The sequence below is a fragment of the Mastacembelus armatus genome, chromosome 7, assembly GCF_900324485.2.
Source record: "Mastacembelus armatus chromosome 7, fMasArm1.2, whole genome shotgun sequence".
NCBI lineage: Eukaryota > Metazoa > Chordata > Actinopteri > Synbranchiformes > Mastacembelidae > Mastacembelus > Mastacembelus armatus.
The window spans coordinates 365,368-389,505 of NC_046639.1; the positions used below are offsets into that span (position 1 = coordinate 365,368).

General features: G+C 44.9%; 2 protein-coding genes across 16 annotated transcripts in view; both read left to right on the plus strand.

Moving 5' to 3' along the window:
- The window catches only part of huwe1 (HECT, UBA and WWE domain containing E3 ubiquitin protein ligase 1), a 35,419-nt gene extending 30,381 nt beyond the window's left edge, over positions 1 to 5,038 (plus strand). For all 13 annotated transcript variants that reach the window (XM_026333314.1, XM_026333326.1, XM_026333322.1 and 10 more), the window contains 11 exons: positions 238 to 340; positions 891 to 1,040; positions 1,146 to 1,391; positions 1,874 to 1,991; positions 2,085 to 2,225; positions 2,315 to 2,602; positions 2,748 to 2,853; positions 3,056 to 3,173; positions 3,536 to 3,717; positions 3,889 to 4,079; positions 4,192 to 5,038. In XM_026333314.1, the coding sequence (XP_026189099.1) occupies positions 238 to 340; positions 891 to 1,040; positions 1,146 to 1,391; positions 1,874 to 1,991; positions 2,085 to 2,225; positions 2,315 to 2,602; positions 2,748 to 2,853; positions 3,056 to 3,173; positions 3,536 to 3,717; positions 3,889 to 4,079; positions 4,192 to 4,294 (1,746 nt within the window). In that variant the 3' untranslated portion in view covers positions 4,295 to 5,038. The remainder of the gene's footprint in view (positions 1 to 237; positions 341 to 890; positions 1,041 to 1,145; positions 1,392 to 1,873; positions 1,992 to 2,084; positions 2,226 to 2,314; positions 2,603 to 2,747; positions 2,854 to 3,055; positions 3,174 to 3,535; positions 3,718 to 3,888; positions 4,080 to 4,191) is intronic.
- A 6,333-nt stretch (positions 5,039 to 11,371) lies between these two features.
- Positions 11,372 to 24,138, plus strand: part of l1cama (L1 cell adhesion molecule, paralog a) — a 36,816-nt gene continuing 24,049 nt past the window's right edge. For all 3 annotated transcript variants that reach the window (XM_026331718.1, XM_026331719.1, XM_026331722.1), the window contains exon 1: positions 11,372 to 11,480. The gene's annotated coding sequence lies outside the window, so the exon portion shown is untranslated. The remainder of the gene's footprint in view (positions 11,481 to 24,138) is intronic.

Genomic DNA, 24,138 nt, shown 5'->3' on the forward strand with positions numbered 1-24,138 from the left:
TTTGCTGGCTGACATGGCTTCATGCTTTCGGCCCTCCCTGCTCAGCCCACTCAGTCCCACTTCCTCTGCTCTTTGTGGATCACGTGAATGTCGTTTTGCATGGCAATACCAATCAACATGTATTACTGAGAAAAAACATATAAACCTTGTGGTAACCATTAATTCTTCCATGTGTTCTCTTTTTCTGTTCATCCTCCATCTCTGCCTCTCTGCTCCTTTCTGGTTTGTCTTCTTTAGTCTGAAGTGCAGTCAATGTCCGAGGCCCAGACAGCCCAAAGAGACGAGTCTCCAATGGATGTGGACCAGCCATCTCCTCTGGAGCAGGAGGCTGCACCTCTAGGTAGGAGGCACTGACGACAATTTACCTTCAGCCAGTGACCCCCATCCAGTGAGCACAGATGAAAAAGATTTTTGGTTTTGACCCAGAACGGCCTTAATCATCTTCATTTATTCCAACAAGCAATAAAATAAAACTGATCAATTAGAAAAATGGCTCACAACAATGACAGGGGCAATCAAGAACCTACCAGTACAATACTGCATTGGTGGCTTGATTTGGAGTTGAAAAACTTACTTTTATAAAGTACAGGTTTCTGCTCAGTTCTGCAAGAGTCGTTTTATATGTTTGAGCTCCGTCAACGTTTTTAATGTGCCATGTATGGTTTTGAGGCCTTAATCCAGAGCCTTATTGTGATTGGGATTAACTACATGTAAATCTGATAGAGGATCATTAAAACCTCTAGTTTTAATAATATTGGATGAATCTGGGCTTGTTCACAAACAATGGAGCAGCCTGAGCTTTCATTTCAAGTTAATCTTCTATTTGCTGTAACTTGACTTTGAATTCCTGTGTATGAGTTGTGCTAAACAAATAAACTTGCTTTGCCTAGATGAAGAAGGAAACGGCCAGTCGGAGAGTGAGGAGAGACTCCCAGAGCTCCCTCTGCTCAGTGAGCAGCTGCTGTTGGATGAACTGTGGGACATGCTCGGCGAATGCTTGAAAGAGCTGGAGGAGTCCCATGACCAGCATGCTGTACTGGGTAGGTGGACTCTGCCTTTCATTGTGTTACACATATTGTAGTTAGGTCTGTTGATAAGTGTGGCTGAGTGACGTGTTCCCCAGTGATATTTCTGTCCTTCCCCAGTTCTGCAGCCCGCTGTGGAGGCGTTCTTCCTCGTTCACGCCACAGAGAGAGAGAGCAAACCCCCTGTCAGAGACACACGGGAGAGCCAGCTTTCGCACATCAAAGACGAGCCCCCGCCGCTGTCCCCAGCACCCCTCACGCCTGCCACGCCTTCATCCCTGGACCCGTTCTTTTCCAGGGAACCGTCATCCATGCACATCTCTTCAAACCTGCCTCCAGACACCCAGAAGTTCCTCCGCTTTGCCGGTAAGCCCGAACAATGTTGTTCTGTCTTACACAGAACTGAATCACGAAACCCACAGGAAAACAGGAAAAAATGTGACGCTCAAAAGGAACTGTGTTTTCACTGATGTAACATTATATCTAATACTTCGAAACTACAGTATTAGACCATTGGTGACTGGGTTAGGGTTAGCACTTTGAATTGCGTAGTGTATGAATGGTGCTATACAAATAAATTTGCCTTGCCTTGTTGGTAATTTGTCTTCTGAGATTGTTTCCGTTGCAGGATCGCAATAATATTCTTATTTTCGCTTTCTCATTAAATACAATGTTTCTTAAACTCCTACCATACTATTCGCTGAAGTCAGATGCTTAGAGAGTGTTTTCACTTTTGGTTGCCTGTTTTGGTCTTAAATTTAATTTAAAATAGAATTACAAAGGTCTTAATTTCAAATGTTGATATGTGTAGATACCCTGTTAACACGGCTGGTTATTCTTCCTCTTAGAAACTCATCGCACAGTGCTCAACCAGATCCTGCGCCAGTCTACCACTCACTTGGCCGATGGGCCGTTTGCAGTATTGGTCGACTACATTCGCATCCTGGACTTTGACGTTAAGAGGAAGTAAGGGGGATCATCTTAGACTTCTGTCATTTGGAGGACTTTCTAATAGCATTTCAAATTCCTGACCCCTGGTCTTTTGTGCTGTCTGTGCAGGTACTTCCGCCAGGAGCTGGAGCGACTGGATGAAGGCCTGAGGAAGGAGGACATGGCTGTGCATGTGAGGAGAGATCATGTGTTTGAGGACTCCTACAGGGAACTGCATCGCAAGAGCCCGGAGGACATGAAGAATCGACTGTAAGCTTCCATCGCCCCCCTCTGCACCTGCATGTCACCTCAATCCCAAACCGCTCATGCCGAGCCATACTGTTGGCTTTTCGTTACAGGTACATTGTGTTTGAAGGGGAGGAGGGCCAGGATGCTGGAGGTCTGCTGAGGGAATGGTACATGATCATTTCCCGCGAGATGTTCAACCCCATGTACGCCCTGTTCCGCACTTCGCCTGGTGATCGCGTCACCTACACCATCAACCCTTCTTCTCACTGCAATCCGAACCACCTCAGTTACTTCAAGTTTGTGGGTCGCGTGGTGGCCAAGGCGGTCTATGATAACCGGTTACTAGAATGCTACTTCACCCGCAGCTTCTACAAGCACATCCTGGGCAAGAGTGTCAGGTATTGGAGCGATTCCTCCTCACTGCTAAGTAACCTGCACATTCTGTCCACATCCTGTATAACTGCAACAGACCATTTACCGAATGTAACGATCAGCTGTATTGTGCATGTGTTTTCTCAATGCTGTGTTGCTCTGGTCTTACAGGTACACTGACATGGAGAGCGAGGACTACCCATTCTTCCAGGGCTTGGTGTACTTGTTGGAGAATGATGTGTCCACACTGGGCTATGAGCTGACATTCAGCACAGAGGTGGTGTCTCTTCTCTAAACCTTCCGCATTAGTTTCAAGTACATTGTCAAGTTGCGTCTTCTCCTCGTTTGTATGAAATAAGTGCTGCCAAAGTTGAATTTGACATTCAGCGGCATTAACGCAGCTGAAAGATTCGGCTTCCATCTTTGTTCGGCTGAAAGATGTGTGGTACTGAAAGTCTTCGTGTGCTGTGTGTGTGCAGGTCCAGGAGTTTGGGGTGTGTGAAGTCAGAGACCTCAAGCCAAATGGAGCCAATATCCTTGTCACAGAGGAAAACAAAAAAGAGTATGTGCACCTGGTGTGCCAGATGAAGATGACAGGTGAGGCCGATTATTTCAGTGAATATTTCATTTTCTCAGCATTACTGACAAAAACAGTCAGTCGGTACAAGTGGGTTGATTCAGATTTTAATGAACAGATGCTACTTTAAATGTTCAGGTAAGACATTTTTCTCAGTGATGCAGGAAGAAAGCACTAGGTGGCAGCACTTTTAAACTCTGATGATTGATAAACTCATCAATATGCAGCAGGCAGCTGCTGCTCAAATACATTATTCAGTAAAGCTGCTTCATTGAAGAAAAATGCCACTGGATTGATACCATGATGTTCGCTGTAACCAAAATAAAGAGTTTTCCCACTGCTACGAAAAGATCAGAGTGACGCTGTTTGTTTGTTTCTGTAGGTGCGATCCGAAAGCAGTTAGCAGCCTTCCTGGAGGGATTCTACGAGATCATCCCCAAGAGGCTGATCTCCATCTTCACTGAGCAGGAGCTGGAGCTGCTCATCTCTGGCCTGCCCACTATTGATATTGATGACCTGAAGGCCAACACTGAATATCACAAGTATCAGTCCAGCTCCATCCAGGTACGGATGAGCAAACATGTTGTGATTATTACTGAAATGTCTACACACACTTGATCTAGAGCAGCCAGTTATCACACACAGCTGCTGTTATTTTGGCATCATCTCTTCTGCCGTGTTCCCTGGACGCACATCTGTATCTCAGCTGTTTTTCTCATGATGTTTAAATTTTAGATCCAGTGGTTCTGGAGGGCCTTGCGGTCCTTTGACCAGGCGGACCGGGCCAAGTTCCTGCAGTTTGTCACCGGCACGTCCAAGGTCCCTCTTCAGGGTTTTGCTGCTCTGGAGGGTATGAATGGCATCCAGAAGTTCCAGATCCACCGTGACGATCGCTCCACTGACCGCCTGCCATCTGCTCATACCTGGTAAACACGCTGCACTTTTCCGACAGATAAATAACTACCGAAATCCTAAAATGTGCAAAATTGCAAAACCTAAGTTATCATCCCCCCCCCCCCCCTTTTTTTCTACTTTCAGCTTTAACCAGCTGGACCTCCCAGCCTATGAGAGCTATGAGAAGCTGAGACATATGCTGCTGTTGGCCATTCAGGAATGCTCAGAGGGATTTGGACTGGCTTAAACTGAGACTCTTGACACACACAGACATGCATCCAAACATCTGATTTAGATTGGCCTACTCCTGACACACTCACTCTGAACGCACGTACACCGCCCACACCATCATAGACATTACTGGATTACTTGTTGAATGGCCTAGACTTACTGGTTTCTATTCCACATAAAACAGATAAAACCAGCAAGTGGACTGATTGACATTATGTACAACACAGAGAGCCTCATGTTTGACACGGTTGTGTCTCCCTCCCCAGTTTAGTGACAAATGCAAAGGTGGATTCAAAGGATGAAACATGGACTAATATAAGAGACGTTTTCCTCATTTAGTTTGATTTCTCTGTACAAAGGTTTGGGAGTTTATTATGTTTAATCTTTTTTGTTCTCTGGCTGTGTAAAAAGAAAAAAGAATGTTGTTTGAACAGGATGGTTATAAAACCTTTGGGGAAAAATGTTGGTGGTTTCTTGTTGCAAATTTGTGACCTCACAAGCCTTGACGGTGGGGAACATTTTTATGGGGGCGGGAGGGTATATGAACAACTTGAGAAGTTTTGGAGCTATTCACAAAAATGCACTTTTCAAAGTTTTGTGGCATTTTTAAGGAAGGATGGTACAAAAAATGAAGAGAAAACGTGGAGATAAAAACATTAACCATAAATTCTAGAGTATTTTTGGCTATTAAATTGCTGACCCAGCCTTGAGCCTTTGAATCAGAGTGGAATAACTACATGAATAAATGCATAAAATTGCGTCCATTGTCTCTTTTAACAGTGTTTTACCATTTCCTGCAGTGAATTCAGTCCGTTGAAATGTGTCAGTTCTGTGTGTAATCACATCACAGTAATAGTTAATCGACAATTATCAGAGTTTGATTTTCTCTTGGGTGTATTGATTGTCACTTTGATTATCAGTTGAGTTTCCAGTGACAGCTGAAATTAGTCCATTGATCGCAGCAGAGAACATGATGAATCCTTTAAGTGACGTGTGATGCCATCCTCTCCAACCAAGACCCCAGTCAATCAGCTGAGAAGAAAACAGACCCTGACCCAGCATGTCCTCCGGTCTCCAGCAGCTCAGCATCATTGGTTACTAATGTTTTCTGACTGAGAAAGTCACAAATTTAATCTGTTTTCACAGGACAAATCAACATGTGGCCCGTCAACAGGAAAGCACAGGTGGACCTGATGCCAGTAAAACTGGTTTCTGCATCCTGGTTTAGTGAATGACAGACTGGGACTCTTGGAGAAGATGCATTTCCTGCTATGATAGACCAAATGTCTGCTGCTAAAATGCCTTTTAATTGTTTTTTTTTTTTTTTGTTTTTTTTTTAGCAGATGACTGAAGTTGAAGATGTGACCCCCCCCCCCTCACTCCTGGTTCACAGTCCAGGGACCTTCAGGTATTTGCTTGTAGCAGCTTGTGCCAAATATAGCACCAGGTTTGTGTCTGTGCTGTAGGTTCTTAGTAACTTCTAGGTACTTTGGAATTAGTGAGTTAACTTTGTGTTATTTCTACCCCAGTAAAGCTGGTGAAGTAGACAGTAAGTGGCTCTTAAACAAGAATCGACATTAAAGTAATTTGATGCTCATTTGCTTTTTGGAAATGGACTTGGAATAGAAATTTACTGGAGTCACTGCATGATAATGAAATGAAAACACTCTTTCTGAACATATTTAATGTCACCAGGGATTTAAAGCCAGTTACTTTCTGTTTCACACTTGTTTTGCTTTGTGCAGCTGCATTTTGCACATCCCTCCTTGTGTGTTCAGTCCTCCCTATGCATCCGTGGTTTACCTGCTCTCTGGTGCTGAATTTGTTCCAGTTGAGGACACACTACAACAGCGAAAATCGAAACTCCATCTCTAATGCCAGTGTTCCTTTGCTCCACCTCCACCCCGGAGAAAATGTACATCCCGGCTGCAGAGCAGGGAGCGTCCATGTCTGGTTTGGTGGGTGCTGAAGCGTGATAAATGACATTACAGTGCTGTCATGCAGGGATTTCCGACCCCACACTAAGCCCTGGTTTTACAGTGCATTGGCCAGCCAGGATTTTGCCACTTCTCTTAATGTAGGAAGCACAAATGCAGTTTTCTACTGGCCACGCATGGTTTCCATATTCTGTAAGTGTGTGCTGCTGGGTGGAGGCTTTCATTTGCAATTTAAGGAGAAAAACAATCAATCCATGCAGGGAATTTGCCTCACACAAGATTTCACAGCACGTTTCCCCACAAATGACTTAACTTCTGTTACGGGTGGCGGTGTTGACTTCCTGTTGAAGTGAAATCTCCAGCTGCTCTGTGTCCGCCGCTCATTTGACTACGGAGTTGGATGTTCCCATGTCAGTGCACTTTGGTTTCCAGTGAAGTGACTCACTGTTTTCCATTTTATGTTGACTTTAACAACATTTGTGTGTTGCCTTCAGTCTGCAGGAAACAGTGGGGCAGATCAGAATGTGTTTGGTACCTGAGCTGATTTCCACACTGCATTCTGGGAAATAAACATCATGGGGAGTTGCTTTAAAGAAAAAATTAACCAGAGTGTATATCGACATCCGATTACATTAAAAATAAAAACCTGTTTGTAGTAAACAAAGTGCACCAATAACAGTGATCCCTCGTCATCAGTTACAGTGGGAGTGAGGAGGAAATGAAGGCTGGTGGAGTTCATTAATAATGACTACTTTGTGTATGAGCCAGAAAGCTCTCAGCCTAATACATTTTACTGCTGCAGCCTTCACTGTCTGTGGAATAAATCACGATATTACAGCACTCACAGACCAAAATGATAAAAGCCTGTAGCGCGGAGCCCAAACGGGCAAAGGGACGAATTCAGTTCATTAGAGTGATTGGTTTAATGTTTCTAATTAGCTAGAGCGATATTTATACTGAAGGAAATTGATCATAGGGGAAGCACTTTCTCTTCAACACCCACTTCTTTCCCAGTCCAGAATTTCATGATCTTCCAAGTTACTTGAAGGGAAAGGACAAGGTTTAATAATATGATCAGTAGATACAGGCTTCATCTGCAGGAGGAACCAGTTAGCTGTGCTGCTATTTACAGGGTGTGAGCACCACGTCGACAGTTTGTCATTGTTTCTCTCCATTAATTCAGTGTGGTTTATTCATGATCCTCCAAATTTAAAGTGGGAACTTGTTAATTAGACTGAGAGTGTTGTCATAATTCTGTCCTTCATATTTCTCTCTCAGTTCCTAATGTTATGAAGTCTGTGCTGCAAATGTGCAGATAAAGGAGAAGCTTGACATATCAAGGTGGACAGGAGCAGCCCTTGGTTTTGACAGCAGCGTGATGGGTTAGGGAGGGTGTTATGTGCTGTTGTGAATCTGTCGGCTTTGTCATCACCTCCTGATCAGGCTGCTATCTCTGCTCTGCCTGTGAGGATGAGGACCAGGGAGGACAGCAGCAGAAACTGCTTGTTCTTAACATGAGAACTGATCCCTGTGCAGTGATGAATCTTAGGCTTTACATTGTCTTTCAAAAAGTGATACAGCTGTGGGTTTGTCTCTTCAGAAGACGTGAGCTGTGGAATAATTTGGGCTCAGGTGGGTCCACATACAGTATAAGGTTGGCCTTTGGTCACAGAGTCCACCAGGTCCAGACCCAAAACAGAAGTGACAGTCTGTCCATTGTAAAGGTCAGAGTCTTTATTGAGACTCCAAATACCTGTGGTTGCTATCTGTTCCTGCCCCCCCCCCCCCGTGGCACAGCAGTGGGCACCTTGTGGCATTTTGGTGCAGACGCTGCGTGAAATGCAGCCCCGTCACATTACACATCATAAAATGCAGCCAGCTACTGAAGGTTATGGTTTGGAGGAGGATGTTGATCATTTTCTGCAGTTTGCATCATAATACAAGCTCGAGGAGAATAAAGGGTCATTTCTGTTTTTTGGAGGAAACGGGCTTTAAAGAGGAAACTACTAAACATCACTGTCCTTCCTTTGCTTTGACAATATGCTGCACTGTTCGCGCAGTAACAAAGTCTATGCAAAACCTCCATTTGAATATCAAAGATGAGGCCTTGAGGAGACAGAAGCTGCACATTGGCATTTCCTTCCTGTGTCCTGTCTCCTCACTTGGATCCTCCACTAACAACAATAACCCGACCCTCTAACCTTTGACGTACCACCACACTGAGGCTGTTTACACACGGTTAACGTGGTTAATGAGATGTGCTCCCGATGACTGAAGTGCTGCTCGCATCTGACGGCCAGGCTGCTCTGAACATGGCAGGAAACTGAATCAGACTAATTTCCCTTCAATTAGCGAGTGATTAACGCCAGGTCAGCGACGACTGGCCGACCTTCTGGGCATCTAATGAATTTAAAGGGATCAATGGATCTCCAAATGTCAGCCGTATCAGCAACCCAGGATCTGTCCAGGCTGTGCAGGGGCAGAGAATTGTTCCGTCTGTCTCTGGCTGCCTGCTCCTCACTCTTGGTCTATTTCTGGCTCTGGTACCTTTCTCTTCCCCCTTGTAAATCTGTCACATCATCGTTCTTTTCCTATTTTTCTCTATACTGTTGGCGAACTGAGATCTTTTTATCCTGTTCTCACTCTGTGACTCCACGCTCCTCCTCAGCACACAGGCTCACGTGTAAATACCTTTTACTTCTAATTCTCTAAGGTAGAAGCCAAAGTGAAAAATGTTTGTGATAACTAATAATGGCTCAGTGGATACAGGTGCCTGTCAGCCAATTTGACTGAGAGCCAGAATGAGACTGAAGAAACAATAATTGTAAATTTGATCATTTACGTCTGTTTTCTTTTTGTGCTGTGACACATGAAAACGTCTCAGCTTCGTTCAGTTCGTTCCACTTAACCACAGATCTTGACTTTAGGGAACCATCATCGATATTAGTGACAGTCCAAGGTTGTTGTTTCCTAAACGCTCTGCTGCTGCATCAACCTGTATATTGTGTCCATGCAGAAACAGACTAGTCTCTGTAGATTTTTTTGTCAGCCACATTTTCACATCACCCTCTTTGCCCTCTCAATCTTCTCTCCCTCTCTCTCCACCTCCACCTCCACCCAGCTTCTCCTCCATTTACTATATTACCTCCGCCCCTGAATTTTTAAAGTGATGGGATTGTCTCTCTCTTGCGTTGTCTTTTGCTGACTGCGTGGGTTTTTCCTTCAGCTAAGTTGTGCTTTCGTGGTCTTCCCTTCTCCCTCCTTCACTGGCTCTCCACACTCCTGTCTTCCTCCTGTATCACTCCATCTCTCATACCAGTCACTTACAGTCGAATCCGGAGGAAGGAAAATGAGCGCGGAGCTTTGCCAAGGACGAGTAAGAGGTCTTGTCACAGATGAGTGGTTTTGAGCGAAGGCCTGGCCAGTAGGTATGAAGTCGTGACAGCTGAGGTAAAGTCTCCTCACAGATAAGTTTATGCTACAGGGGTCAGGTAGGGCAATTCACTGCTCGGGTCTGGTGAATGTGAAACTCTGTGAGGAGGCGAAACAATAACAAAGAGACAGAAGAGACATTATCTCTATTGATCTGTCTGAGTGAGACTTCCTTCAATCTGGACACTAATCATCCTCCATCCTCAGATCCACCTTCTGAATCTACAGTATGTTTGCTGTTGTCTTAACAGCCTGGCTGAACAGGCTGTTAAGTCCTAATAACATCTTATCCACAACGTCTGCTCTTTTGGTCTTTTGGTCAAAATTCTAGTCTGAATGTCTCTTGTTTAGTTTAATTACAGAAGCTCCTTCTTCAGTGAGAAAACAACTGAACTCAATTTCAGACTAACTAGTATTGTCATGTTGATCTCACACGGTTTTTGTTTCCGTTCCTGGCATCCATCCACAGTTTTGACCCTGACCTGTCCCTTCTCCAGCCACCCAGCTTCTCCTGAGGATAATGGTGCAGCGTCTCACTTATCTAGACTGGCATCATCCATCATTATTCCCATGCTGCCTGCACCCTGTAGCGGCTTTTGTCTGCAGGCCTGGCAGATCCTCTGGCAGGGGAGGCAGATGGGCACGCTGCCACCCCCAGGTCCGAGACGCACAGAGAGAAACCAGCAGGTCAGTATGGGGGTTTCTGATTGGTCTTCACATCTGTGTGTGTGTGTGTGCGTGTGTGTGTGTGTGCGTGTGTGTCATGTGACTTTCTGCCGAACCTTTGTATGTTATTTCAGAACAGACAGAAACTCATCAGTATTCAGTGTTTGTGTGCTGTTTGAAGGCGTCACTATCTACAAGAGAGAGTATTATTTAACTTGAGCATAAACCAGGAACAACGTTGTCCTGACAAATAAAACCAGATGATTCAAACTGAAACAAGTCATTTAAAGCCGTTAGTTTGGTGAGACTGTATCTACAGTCAGTGTGATGTCAGGATGTTATCGAGGCGTCATGTTTAACATGCTCACAGTCGGACTGCAGGGGCAACTCACAGTAGATCCACTTTTGTATTTCTGGATGCTGGAGGGGAGACGGGGCCAACTGACTGAATCATGATGCCACAGATAAAAGCATGTGAGTCAATATCGTCACCTGTGTTACCACAGTCTTTCCAGCTTTTTATTACCCTGAGAGATCAGTACATCTCGCCATCTCCTCCGTTCCCCCCAGACCCAGATAAGACACAGCAGTAATTCCCAACATGTTTTTATTCCCCAGCATTATGTAACACTCATCCCAGTCAAGACTGGGATTACACCATAATGAACTGGAAGGACAGGTGATGTCTAATTAACAGAGCTTATCAAAGTTGAGCCCAGTGTAGTTTGAAAATGACTGAAGCACCTTCTCATATGGGCTGTGGGTTGTGCTCTGTGCTGATGTGCATCATGCACATTATTAGGCTCGGTGCCGTTTGGCTCAGTGGAAGGACATTTGGACCTTCCAATCCAGGCTGTGTACAGAGGGAAAAGAGGCCAGAGCAAGTAGCTAAGAGGAGGTAACGGCACGGGAGTGAGGGAGGGAACAGAGGAGGAGGAGGGAAGGAGGCAGGCAGAGAAGAAGGGTGATGTCACCTCCATCAGGCAGCCAATGGGAGTCGGGGAGGGAGGGGGAGAGAGAGAAAGAGCGGCTGAAGGAGGGTGTGTTTTTCTATCACTGCAGCATCAGCAGAGAAGAGACGGGCACAGTCAATTGGCATAAGAAGATAAGGACGGGGAGACGGAAAAGGACGCAGGGAGTTGCCAGGGGAAAGCAGCGTCACCGCAGGTAAGAGGATCAGTTTGCGATGAGATGAGTAGGTTGTATTTCGAGGGAGACAGCTGGGCGGATTAATTAGGCTGCTAGGTGGCTTGTTACAGAATCACACCTTTACCTCCTCTGCCTCTAACAGTGATGTCTGCTTGATGCAAATCCCTTCAACAGCTTCTTATCTGAAGTCTTTTTTTATTTTATCTCACCGTCAGATGTGTTGATGTTTCAGAAAACCATAAAGACCAGTGAGTTCAAACAGACCTAATCAATAATAATTAGACAATTCTTAAAAATGTCAAAGAAACTTCTTTCAGCGGTGGAAGGGCTGTGGTGATTGATTCTGTATTCCTGTCTGAGTCTCATGTGTCTAAGGAGAATTGGCATATTAAAGTCAGGTGTCATGGGTAACCTGTTGGTGCAGAATACTTTAGTTTGTCTTTTTTCCTCCGAACACTCAGTTCACCCTGATTCTAATGATTGTTTTCCTACGTTCGTGAAGTTGTGATATGTGTCTATAGAAAACTTGATGCAATAATTATTTCAGTTGTACTATAAAAATGTTGCATCACTATTAGTACTGCATGAATTATTATGATTATACTGTGTTACCAGCTGGTCTTTACTATATTTCATCAAATGTGAAGAATCTAAAATGCAGATCATTTAAATGAGCAGTTTTGCAATTCATTCCTGTGCAAACTGAGGCTAATTTCTCAAGCAAATTCTTCGTTGCGCTGCCTCTCGGCCTGCCTCGCTAATTTAATATGAATATTCGTTTTTTCTTGCACACTCCCCTCCCCCAGCTAACGGCCGAGTGGCTCGTGATTGCAATGTGCCGCTACAATTTTCATTGATGTGGAGGATGAAACTCAGCTGTACGATTAACAGCACGGCACAACAGGCTCTAACAAATTTACAGTCCACCAATCGTACGAGCTGCAGCTGCAGTGGGTCTGAGACCGAGCCGGAACCATAAGAACCTTAAGCTACACACCTTTGTAGGGAAGAAAGAGAGACTGAGATATCAACAGGAGACAGAGAGCGATTCAAATGAAGGGACATACCAGGGGAAGTAGAATAAGGGTGGGGCAGCACATAGAGCAGGCTGTGGAGGTGTGCCCATGAAAACGAGGCCCTCACCTGGCTGTTCGCCACACAGCTGCCTGCTGTCACCCTCTGTGGTTCCACAGCTGTTTCAGCCGCTGCTGTTAATGATGTAGAAAACTACTGCTGAAGCCTGTGAGCTTGTTTTTGTCTGTACAGCACATTGTTTATGCATGTCTGGTGTTTTGTGGGAAGTAAAGTCATATCATGCACTCATAAATGAACACTGAGATGGAACTAGATATGTGTGTCTGGGTATCTCTCTCTGTCTGCTAATATAATGTGTGTGTGTGTGTGTGTGTGTTAGTGCTGTAATGAACCTGCTCAGTCACTCCCTCCCTCCAGCCTTAGTAGCCTGCAGCTTGTCCCAGATGAACCCAGTCAAGTGACTGATGGGGAGGGAAGCAATGACTTGTTACCATCTGCAACAGCCATAAACACACTGCACTGCATGATACAATAGCGTGTTGGAGTCGATGGGTGTGTGTGTGTGTGTGTGTGTGTGTGTGTGTGTGTGTGTGTGCATATATCCCGTCCGTGGCAGCAAGGCTCCAGAGACCTACTGCTGACCACGTTATCATACTGTTTAATACAGAGGATGTTGCTGGGAGCTGCTGGTGTAGCAAAGATGTTGTTGTCAGAGTAGCTGACTTGGAGTATGATTCCTCTCACTATGCTGCAGAATGTAATCCCCTCTCTGACGCAGCCTGGTAATTGAGCTGTTGTTTCTAAGAGATGGATGGAAATGGGGATTTATGTGAGGAGAGAGGGCAGAAAGATCTGCAGTGAAAAGAGCAAACAGGTGGGAGAAGCTGGTGTAAGCAACAAAAGAAGATAAAGGAAAACAAGCAGAAGGTGTACTTCCTTTAAAAAGGCAACGCACTGTGGATCCTTTAATGCACGATCTCTGCTATAGGTGTCAAGGAAGTAAAGACGGAGAAGGAAAGATGAAGTCGAAGGGAAAAGAGCAAGCTCAGAAGGGAGGATGGGCTGTAGAGAAAGAAAGAGAAATGAAAGATTAAAAACACAATTTATAAATATTCACAGATAATAAGTCTGATTACAGATGAAGGGGCTAAGGAGAGAAAAGATACACATACTTATTTGTTTGTCTCCATTGTTATGGCATGATAACATAAAATGACTGGCCTGTTCTTCGAACGCCTTTAATCCAGCAGTTGAAGCAGTGCTGTTGTGTAGGAGGAGAGTTATCTGCTCTCAATCTGCCAGTTAGGAGCAACTCCAGGGAAGAGCGGCGTCGGCCCATCACTGTTACCGCCACCTGTTACAGCCTCGGGCCACCGATGCCACTCAGCCCGCTCAGCAAACACACATATATGGAAACACACACCTGAACACCTGAACACATTGCAGGCTGTTGCAGGCACAACAGAAACAAACCCTCTCGAATATGCACTGCAGAGATCCTGTTGCAGTGCACCAGATGAGCTTGTTGCCTCGCCGGCCTGATTACTTAAGCGTCTGCTGCTGATCAAAGACTGCACACTGCACTTTCTGGGGATTCGGCTGTTGAAGCGGAGACGAGGTAAAATAAAGGTTAAGAGACAGAAAACTATCTCTTAGACTGAAGTGTCGACAATGACTTTCATCTCTGCTTCCCTTTTTCTCCTCCCGTCTGAATAATCGTTGCAAAGTTACAAGCACAGATTTAAAGGCTTGTGAATGAACTCTCTTGAGTTATCGCTGCGTGCGTGTGCGTGTGTGCGTGTGTGTGTGTGTGTGTGTGTGTGTGTGTGTGCGCGCACCTCCAGGATGCTGTCAGGATGGAGAGTCACTTCCTCTCCTCAGCCTGCATGGCTGCAGCTTGGAGGCTGTTTGATTTAGGCTGTGCAGATGGGAGTCAGCCCACTGGGCGTCAAGTGGCGGATCGTGCGGACATGCTGTCGGGGTCTGGGGGAGAATACATTGTGGTGATTTAGGGAGCTCAGGGTCGGATGGATTGACAGCGATGAGTAAATGTTATAGAGAACCGAGGAGGAGGGAAGGGGGCAGCTGACGGGGAGAATGAAATTTGCAGGGATGGAAAGGATTGATTGAAAAGGCCGCAGGTTGGCATGAAGATCGAGGAAAGATAAAGGCTTTTTGGAAAATGAGACAAAGTAGAACAGGATTGTCACGGCACTTTCTCTGAACCACCTTGTTCCAGTCATCACTTACGAGTCCTGTTCCCTCTCCTTAGACAGCCAGAGCAAACCTATCAACCTAGATAATCCATTTTCCTTTGCTGCCTCTGTGTCTCTTTGCTTTACTCTTTCCTGCCTGTGGTTTCACCTGTGCGATCAGTATTCATGCAGTGGTGGACAGAGACGCCCACATCTGGGTCTTAATCACAGTAATGACCGAGGCTCCTGTTAGCCTTCCCAGAAACAAAGACCAAGACGCATAAATCCAGTCCTATGATCCGTCTAAACCTGAGACTAGGGCACAAATAGAGGCGTCATGTATGGAAATTAATTTAATTTGGCAGAGTGAATTATTTTATTACCACTTTCACAAGTGATGGTGTGAGAGGGGAGAAATTGTGAAATCCCCTTGTGTAACCAATTTGATATGGAGGCTGAAATTACACAGAGAAGATATTACTCGAAATGTGTTATTGCCAAACTCCCAGAGAATGTGTTCCCTTTATAAAGCCGGCTGTATATATGGCACACATTTTCTTTTTTCTGCAAATAAAATAATAGAAAAACAGACAGGAAAGCAGCAAAGCAGTATAGCTACACATATGATTGAATATGAATTAGGGGAAATATGAAACGCCGTGTCTGACCTTCCCTTTGACTTATTCATTACTGTCTTTTTTTCTGTCGCTGACAAAATTGTCTTTGTCAGTGAATTCCCCTCAGCACCGTCCCCTCTGGACCCCAGTCCGTTCTGTATCAAAAAGCTTTATTGTCCACACCAGTGACTATAATTAGACTAAATTCACTCTCTGTCCAGTGTATTCTGTTAATTGTCAAAGATGCATTCCTGTGCATTTGTGTGTGCATGAGTCACCGTGCACAGTGGCCAATTCACAAAGACCTTATAAATGAATGAATTACAACCTACATCAAACACCAGGGTTGAGTTATCGCCTTTGGTTTTTGAAGGATAATGTCAAATATCTGATGGTGATCTTGTCGAGACACAGTCAGTCTGTAGGTTTAATGGCTTCTGGGTAAAAATAGCTTTGAAATGAGGTTATATAGTCTTTCTTCTGGTTCACAGACAGATAGTAGTGCTTTTATTTTGCCTCTCTTGCTCATCTTTTTTAATGAATGATATTTTAGAATCCCTAAAGAGTCAATCAGAATCTTCTTAGACACAGTTTTAATTATAAAAGTAAACACATACATGATCACGATTGTTATTCTACACCAGCATTTCTGAAGGATTAAGACTAAAGCTGATAACGACAGATGTTGATCAGCCTTGAGCTGTCAGGTATTAGGTTCTTTTGGTGTTTTTGAAAATGCCATAACAGAAAACTTCAAATGTAATGAGGCTGATATTTATGTGACCATATCTCACGGGTTCAGCGCTGTAGAAAGGTCCACACTGCTGCTCAGTGACCTTGGCATGACTTTCATCCTAGACCAGACTTCTCCCCACAGCCAATGGTTAAGCTGAGCAAAACCTCCTTATTCTGGCAGTGAACAGCAAGTCACCGATTTGCCAAAGTTGAAATTCTCATGAGACATTTGTGTCTTGGCATAGCGGCATCATCACAGTCACACAGTCCATATGTTCATCTTTGCTCGCTAAAAGAGCCACGAGCGTCTGTTGAGGCGCTGGAAACTTTACTCATTAACATGATGCTACCTGGAAACTTTGTGCTTCAGTCTCAGACGGATTCATTCTGCTAACTGCACTGAAAGCACAGACAGCACTTGGTATGTTGGAGCCAGGACAACAGACCAACAGACATGAGCTGTGATTTTTTTAAATTTTTTTTGGTGAATGTTGCTCCCATGTGAAACGGTTCGGTTTGATACCGGTTTGAATCCACCTGCGTTTACATTGACGTGTATTGGCTTTGTCTCTATTCACTTCCTTTGAATTAACTATAACTGAAGGACGTGGGGCAGGAAACACAGGCATCACCTGCACACTTGAACTGACAGAGCATCCTCAGATGCTGCAGGTCTCTGTTGTGTCCTCTCGACGTCTCTGTGATGTTGTGACTCTTTGTCTGCTGTGTCAGCCATGATATATTCATTAGGGTTGGATTACAGAGAGTGGGAGGGGATCAGGTTTTGAGTGGGTTGTAATCCCCATACACTGGCCTAATTTAATCTCACCTACTGTGCCATCCTGTTACACACTACACCCACCACATGTATGCAAGCGCTGGCTGTAGAGGAGCAGATGACCCAAGGTTAAAACTGGGTAATGTTAGACGACGGCACAGAGACAAAGAGCGGAGATTGAAAGAAACCACAGACAAGGGAAATTGATTTTGAGCAGCAGGTGAGAGATTGAACTTCAGAGGTAGAAGCAGAAAATGTCAGAGACAATATTGAAAATAAATGAAGTTTAGTAAGATTTTTCTTTCTTTGTTTATATGATTAACAAGTTCTTCATTTGCTTTTTGCCTTCACTCAGTGAACAGACTTGTCTTTCAGAAAAGGTGTCTGGAAATTACTTGATGCGTCAATTATGTTTATAGAATAAAATGTACAGCTGTGTATCTCTACAATATCAGGTTTTTGTCTTTTGGCTCTGTGTCGAGTGACAGTAGAGACTGACAGAAAACACACTGAGTCTTATTATTACCATCGAGCTACCAGAATGTCCAATGCTTCAGTCCTAAAACGGAAAAATATTCCTGCTCTAACTGGAAAAACGGAAAAATATTCCTGCTCTAACTGGAAAAACGGAAAAATATCCCTGCTCTAACTGGAAAAACGGAAAAATATCCCTGCTCCAACTGGAAAAACGGAAAAATATCCCTGCTCCAACTGGAAAAACGGAAAAATATCCCTGCTCCAACTGGAAAAACGGAAAAATATCCCTGCTCCAACTGGAAAAACGGAAAAATATCCCTGCTCCCACTGGAAAAACGGAAAAATATCCCTGCTCCGACTGGAAAAACGGAAAAATATCCCTGCTCCGACTGGAAAAACGGAAAAATATCCCTGCTCCAACTGGAAAAACGGAAAAATATCCCTGCTCCAACTGGAAAAACGGAAAAATATCCCTGCTCCAACTGGAAAAACGGAAAAATATCCCTGCTCCAACTGGAAAAACGGAAAAATATCCCTGCTCTGAATGGATTGATATGTGCAACATGTTCATGACCCTAAAGGTCACATTTTGTCAACCCACGCTGTAGACTCTCTCAGCCTGTGCTGAAACATTACAACAATAAAAATGTGAATTTCATTTACTGCTAATAAATTGTAACATGAACCTGTGTTAATATTGCCTTTAGATTTCTTCTGGACGTAACTAATCTTCATGAATTGCATTGCAGTGCATTTGAAGTGAACAGTTTGGGCCCTGACACTTGAAAGATTAAAACATGAAAAACATACTTCAGTTTGGAAACCCATCCTGTGTGCCTCCTGCTTAGTGTATTATTTTCAAGTTGCAGATGATTAGCATATCCCAGAGACTGTATGCAGTGAAATGATCATTTATATGGCCAACCTGTTGTTTCCCCTACTGTTGATGACCTACATCGCTGTCGGCTACGCCCTTAACTGCTTTAACCAGAGTAAATCAGGCCATGCCTGCTATACACACTGTCTGACGCTGTGTGCGAGTCTGCTCCTGTTAGCTTGGTGTGAGGGTGGACTTGTGTGTGTTTGAATTTGGTTGGTGTTGGAGCTGTTTGAGTTTGCTCTCTGAATTGATCAGGGGTAATTGGGCATGGTGCTCCTGAGAGCCCTGCACCAGGCCCAGGCTACAATAACGAGACTCTATATTTAGCTATAAAACTGTCTGTTTACATCGGCCTTCATGCTCCGTTGCACAGCAGGAAGAATTGAGCAACTGTGTTTGTGTGGCCAAACTTGCAGGGTGTACTTTCTTGGAGTGATTTTTCTAAATCGTTTGTTGAAATCTGTGCTGCAGAGAGGATTGACTGATACAGCAGAGGCGACAAGGAGACGTGGGGTGAGGCCACTTGTTAATACGAGAGAAAAAGATAAAAGACGAAATCCCCAAGAGAAACACGGGAGCACCGAGGAAGAAAAATAGATTTATTCAGGGGTGCAGGTGTCACATCGGGGAAGGAGGAAGACGAGGGGGAAAAAGATGAAGAGCAATAAAACAAACTGCATGGAGATAAATTGAGATGCCAGACAGAACAGACAGAGGGCCGGGACGTTGTTAATCAGCTTAATGATGCAATTATACACATATGCAGAGGCCTCATCCTGCAGGCCTGACATGGTGGGGTGGGGCAGGGGAAGTGAGGGAAAAAGCAGAATGCTGAGAGAGAAAGATAAGGTGTTTTTATCAGTAACCTTTGAATAATGTTGACTGTACCATTTAAGTGTGATCCTGCTCGGGGCGATGAACAGAAATGTGAGTGTGGAGCTTAAGATGGGACGACAGTGTGGGAAGATAAAGAGAGAAAGACCCAGGGAGCAGAGAGAGATGGGAGGATGAAGGACAGAAGTCCTGAGGTGATTGAAATGTAGAGGCAGATGCACACACACATTCACACACTCACCTGCATCTTCTCAGGCTGTGACTGACTCTGTGACACTAATTAAATAAGAGGAACACAACCCCAAACACATTCTAGCACTGCCTGCAGACTGAACTGAGGATTAAATCAGCATGTGTTCAGTCTTCATTCTCAGCAGGGGCCATATATCACCCATCTTTAAACAACCTCGTAGCTCTCGTTTCTCTTCTTCCCTCCCCCCGTCGCTTCTGTCTTTTCGTTTCTCCTTCCGTGTCTCCTCCATCCAGTGGTCCAGACAGTCGGCGTTTTATTTATGACCGTGTGGCGAACGCTGGTTTGACCACCTTGTGGTTTGGAGGGGGACCAACAACCCAACAGTGACTGTTAGTGACGTGGGGTTTTACTGGGCCATGTGGCCTCATACACACGGTCCTCTCTGGTCTTGGCCTCCAGAAGTGTCAACGAGCTGGTTCCTCCTTTCGGTTTAAATAAAGACCGTCTGACGTGTTTGAGCTCTGTTGTTACACTAAAGCTGTGTGTGTTTGGCTGCTTCTGGCAGGTTGTGCTGACATGGTGTGTGGGTGTCCTATATAGGAACCAGCACGATCAGCATGTTTTAAGCAACGCCATCATGGGATGGAAATGATTTGGAAACCTGCCACTACAGCAGGAGGTTTAATGTGCTATAATATTTCCTCTGGTCTGTTTTCTCCGTAAGAAGGTTTGTGTCTCTGTACATTATGCAGCTTATATGCAGCATTTGAATGTTACAGTACACACACAGTATCAACAGCTGGTTACGTGTGTGTGTGTGTGCGTACGTGCGTGTGTGTGCGTGTGTGTGTGTGTGTGTGTGTGTGTGTGTGTACAGCAGAGATGTGGATTGTCAGACCTGGTTGGCCGAGCTCTCTATGAAAAGCTCATCAGCTGGTTGTGTAGCCGCAGGGAAAGGTCAGCTCAGCTTCCTCTGCATCCCCGTGGCCTCTCCTCTCTGTTTCTGTCTCTTTTCTTCTCCCTCTTCCTTTCTCTCACTGGAAATGGGGCCGAATCCCTTCTGTCATTTCTCATAACCGAAGCAAAACGGGATGGAAAGTGAGAGGAGTGAGTGTGGCAGAGTTGTGGCCACAGCTGTGGGGTCAGTGAACGGGGCAATACCCCAGGAGGAGCAGGATGGGGAGAGAAATGCAGGAGGAGAGAGGAGCAGTGAAGCTCTGCCAAACTATATAGAGAAGAGATGAAACAGCATCCTCACTTCTTTTTGCCCATTCACTCTGTCTTCCTCCTGGAATTGTTAATAAAGAAGCAGCTATACTTGTCACTACCTTCAAATACCTGACAGGCGGTGACGCACACACAAACGCCGGCGGGACGTTACAGACTGTCTGGTTACTCTTTCATTCGATGCCTTGCTGAAAATTGCTGCACGTTCCACAAAATGTCATGTCCTTGATCTCTTTGCACCGCTACACACTGGAGCACGGAGGGGCCGGACTGTGTAGAGACGTGGGCAAGGGGATTTGCAGAGACGAGGGGTCTGTAGCAGAGACGGGGCTGTGCGCCTCAGATAACACTGCAGCCTTTGATGGAGCCCAGCCCTCTACTGTTGGAGAGCACAAGCCGCTTCGCCTCAAATAGATCTCCGCTGCGGACTCCACTGGTAATGATTGGATTTAGTTACAGAGCAGAAATGGTTTACTGATGATAATGATAACAGATGCGAAGGGAGTTAGTCAGCCACTTAGGGTCGAGGGATCGCATCGATGCTGTGCCAGTCTGCACATTTCCCCTTAGACTGGAAGGCCTTTCTCAGGCTTAATAAAAGTTGATGGTGGAGGTTGATAGAATGCTACCTGTAATTGCATTGTGTATGATCATGCCTGGCTGGTTGTAATGAAGATGTAGTGCAGAACAGATGGAAGTCATTGCTTTATAAGCTTCTTTCTATAGAGAGAGAGAACGAGACCGGCAGGGATGGGTGGGGTAAAAGAGTTCAGGCAGAGAAAAAGAGGAGTTTCATACAGATAAAAAGAGTGAGAAGCAATCAGCAGGGAGCAAAGTGAAAGAGAGGAAGGAGCGCAGACTCTCTGCAAAAATGACATTCAGGAAGGAGGAACTCTTTCAACTACGGGGAGCATGTAGATACAACAGGGGAACCGGAGAAAGGCAGAGACTGGGAAAGTGCAAGAAATGGAGGCACAGGAGGCAGGAGATGAAGGTAGAGACTATAAAGTACAGATAACAGGACGAGAGAGAGCGAGAGGGAGAGAGAGAGGGAGGGAGGGGATGGGGGGATGGGGGGATGGGGTGAGGAGGATGAACATGTGGGAGGGGGAGGGGAGAGAAATATTTGCTGTGCGGCTGAGCTGGAGTCAGGAGGTTGTCATGGTGACAGCAGGGTAAGAAGAGGGAAGGGAGCCAGGGTATCAACACCTCAGACGCCGCACACACCCGCCACGCACAAAGACACAAACACAAAAAGACACACGCCACAACAAAGAACGTGAGTCATGCATAACAACACTGACCTGTCACATCCTAGGTAAACACACACACACACACACACACACACACACACACACACACACACAGGTGGTGGGTCACAAATAAGCTGTGCCCATGTATGTAGGCCAGCACCCACATCACCATGCAAAACTCTGTTTCCCATCAGTCAGCCCGATTTGAATGGCAGGCAAATCCGCTCAAACTGACTCGTCGTGCCGCACAATTAGCTAAACCAACCCTCGGCCTGCTGCTGCACGGCGTTCGTGTGTGTGTGCGGGTTTGAACGACTGTGTGTTTTCATATTATCTGAGCTTTGCTGTTTTTTGATGAGCAGACAGACGAGAGGGGCAGAAACAAACTGATGAAGACGAGCAGTTTTCTGAGCCAGCAAACACACTTGTATAATAAAACTCTGTATTTATATATTTATATAATAAACCTATACAGAATAAAACTGCAGTTCAAAGACACATCTGACTGTGGCTACTGCTGAAAATGTAAAACTCTATACCACACAGATCATATCATCGATCATGTCACATCATCATAGTGTTCATCACAGCAAATATCAAAGTGTACTGTAGGGAGTGTGTTTACTGAGAGATGAACGTTTCACCTTCAGAATGAATCCACCTTGAGCTGACGTTGGAAGTTCAACAAATCTGATCACGAAGTCACCAAGTTAAATGACCGACCTGTCGCTGAGATGTGAGATCTGAGTCTGGAGCAAAAAATAAATAGTGAAAAGTGCAAACACAGCAGGAAGAAAACACGATTTCCATACTGGACAACAAGCAAATCGATACTCAGAATGTTAGCACATGTAGAAAATGTGGCTTTAGCTGCGTCCTAACAGAATCTGAAGGAGTACGAAGTGAAGTTAGATTAGACAGATGCTTCTACAGTTCATGGGGTGGGATCATTTTTAGATTTTAGTTTGGTTATGGGAAAAAATCTTTAATATCTGTTGTTTTGTCTTCACTGTTTCCTTTGTCTCTTCTCATCCGTGCACACGCCCATCACCTTCTTTCTTTCCACTCTTCCACTCTTCACGAGCTGTTTAGGGGTGTTACATGTCCTGCCTCATCCCCAGAAGACCTTGCATTTGATTAGATGAGCAGCACTTAAGGGGAAGTGCTGCTTTTGCAACTTTTAACAAAGTTAATGGGATTCCCAAGACAGCGTTGTGTGACCTGGTTAACCAACCTGAATATGCGAATCGCCAGGTCCTGTGAGCTGTTTCCCTAAAACTAAATCTCCTCCAGCTCTAATCTCAGTTAACTTGTGACATCTGACTGGTTGCGCTCGTGCTATTTTGGTTTGTTTGTGTTGTTGAACATTTGCAATTATTCTCTCATTTGCATTGCTTTGATTAATGAAACTGCTTGTGTGTGCACTGTATTTGCATCACACCAGGTCTGACATATGTTTTCATCCATGTAGTTTAATTTCATGTGTGACTCTTCTTGTCTCCACATGCCCAGAGACTAGAGAGAAAAGAAGCCAATCACTTTCCCGGATTCGTTGAGCCACTGGGGCTTCCATGCAAATTTGTTAGCAAAGCACTATGTGTGACCTCGCCCTGCCAGCAGCTCATTTCCCTGAAGTGGCAGAAACAGGATTACATCCAGCCTAAGGAGATCTTGATAAATGTTTCTGGCAAAGTCTAAATCTTTGCTAAGCTGTCTGAAGAAGCTTAAGGGGGAAATGTGCTTTTTAAAAATACTATAAAAACAACATACATGAAAAGAGAAATGAATCTGCAAAACAGTGTCACAGATGTGATATTTTTATTATGACTTCTTAATTCTTGTTAACCATGTTTTCTGTCTCTCTCTCTCTGACTGAGACATAGGTTTCTCAGTTATCTAACCTGTTGTTACGGTCGTCAGTCACACGTACATATTCCGCCCCTATCCTCGGGGTGTGGCGTGCTGATTTTCCCTGCGGAGGAGGCCTTGTCCTTGCATATCACATGAGCAGCTGTGTCCTCCATCGCTATAGGGGCCACTTATCACCTGACCCGAGGGACCACTCCCTCCTTCTCCTCTCTGTCTGCCCAATGACTGACTGCAACCCCCCCCCCCAGACATCACTACCTGAAGCAGCCAGCACAGCCTCGCCCTACTAGCGCTCCTCGCTGTCTGCACACGTATTCATTCACAGCTGAGGTTCTTTGCACTACAGCCTCATGCAGCTCTCTCTTCTTTACATGCTCAGCTGATTTCATTACCACGGTTACTTGTATGGAAAAATCACCAGTCATGTAATTAGTTGTGTTTTGTGACCTTCCATACATGCCATGATAAGGACATTCAAGCATCTGGCTCATTTCCCTCTGGTGCTGTCGCAAACCGGTTATATTCTTATGGCTGGTTTGTCTTTTCCAACAGCATTATGCTGCAGCTTTTTGTTTCAGGGCTA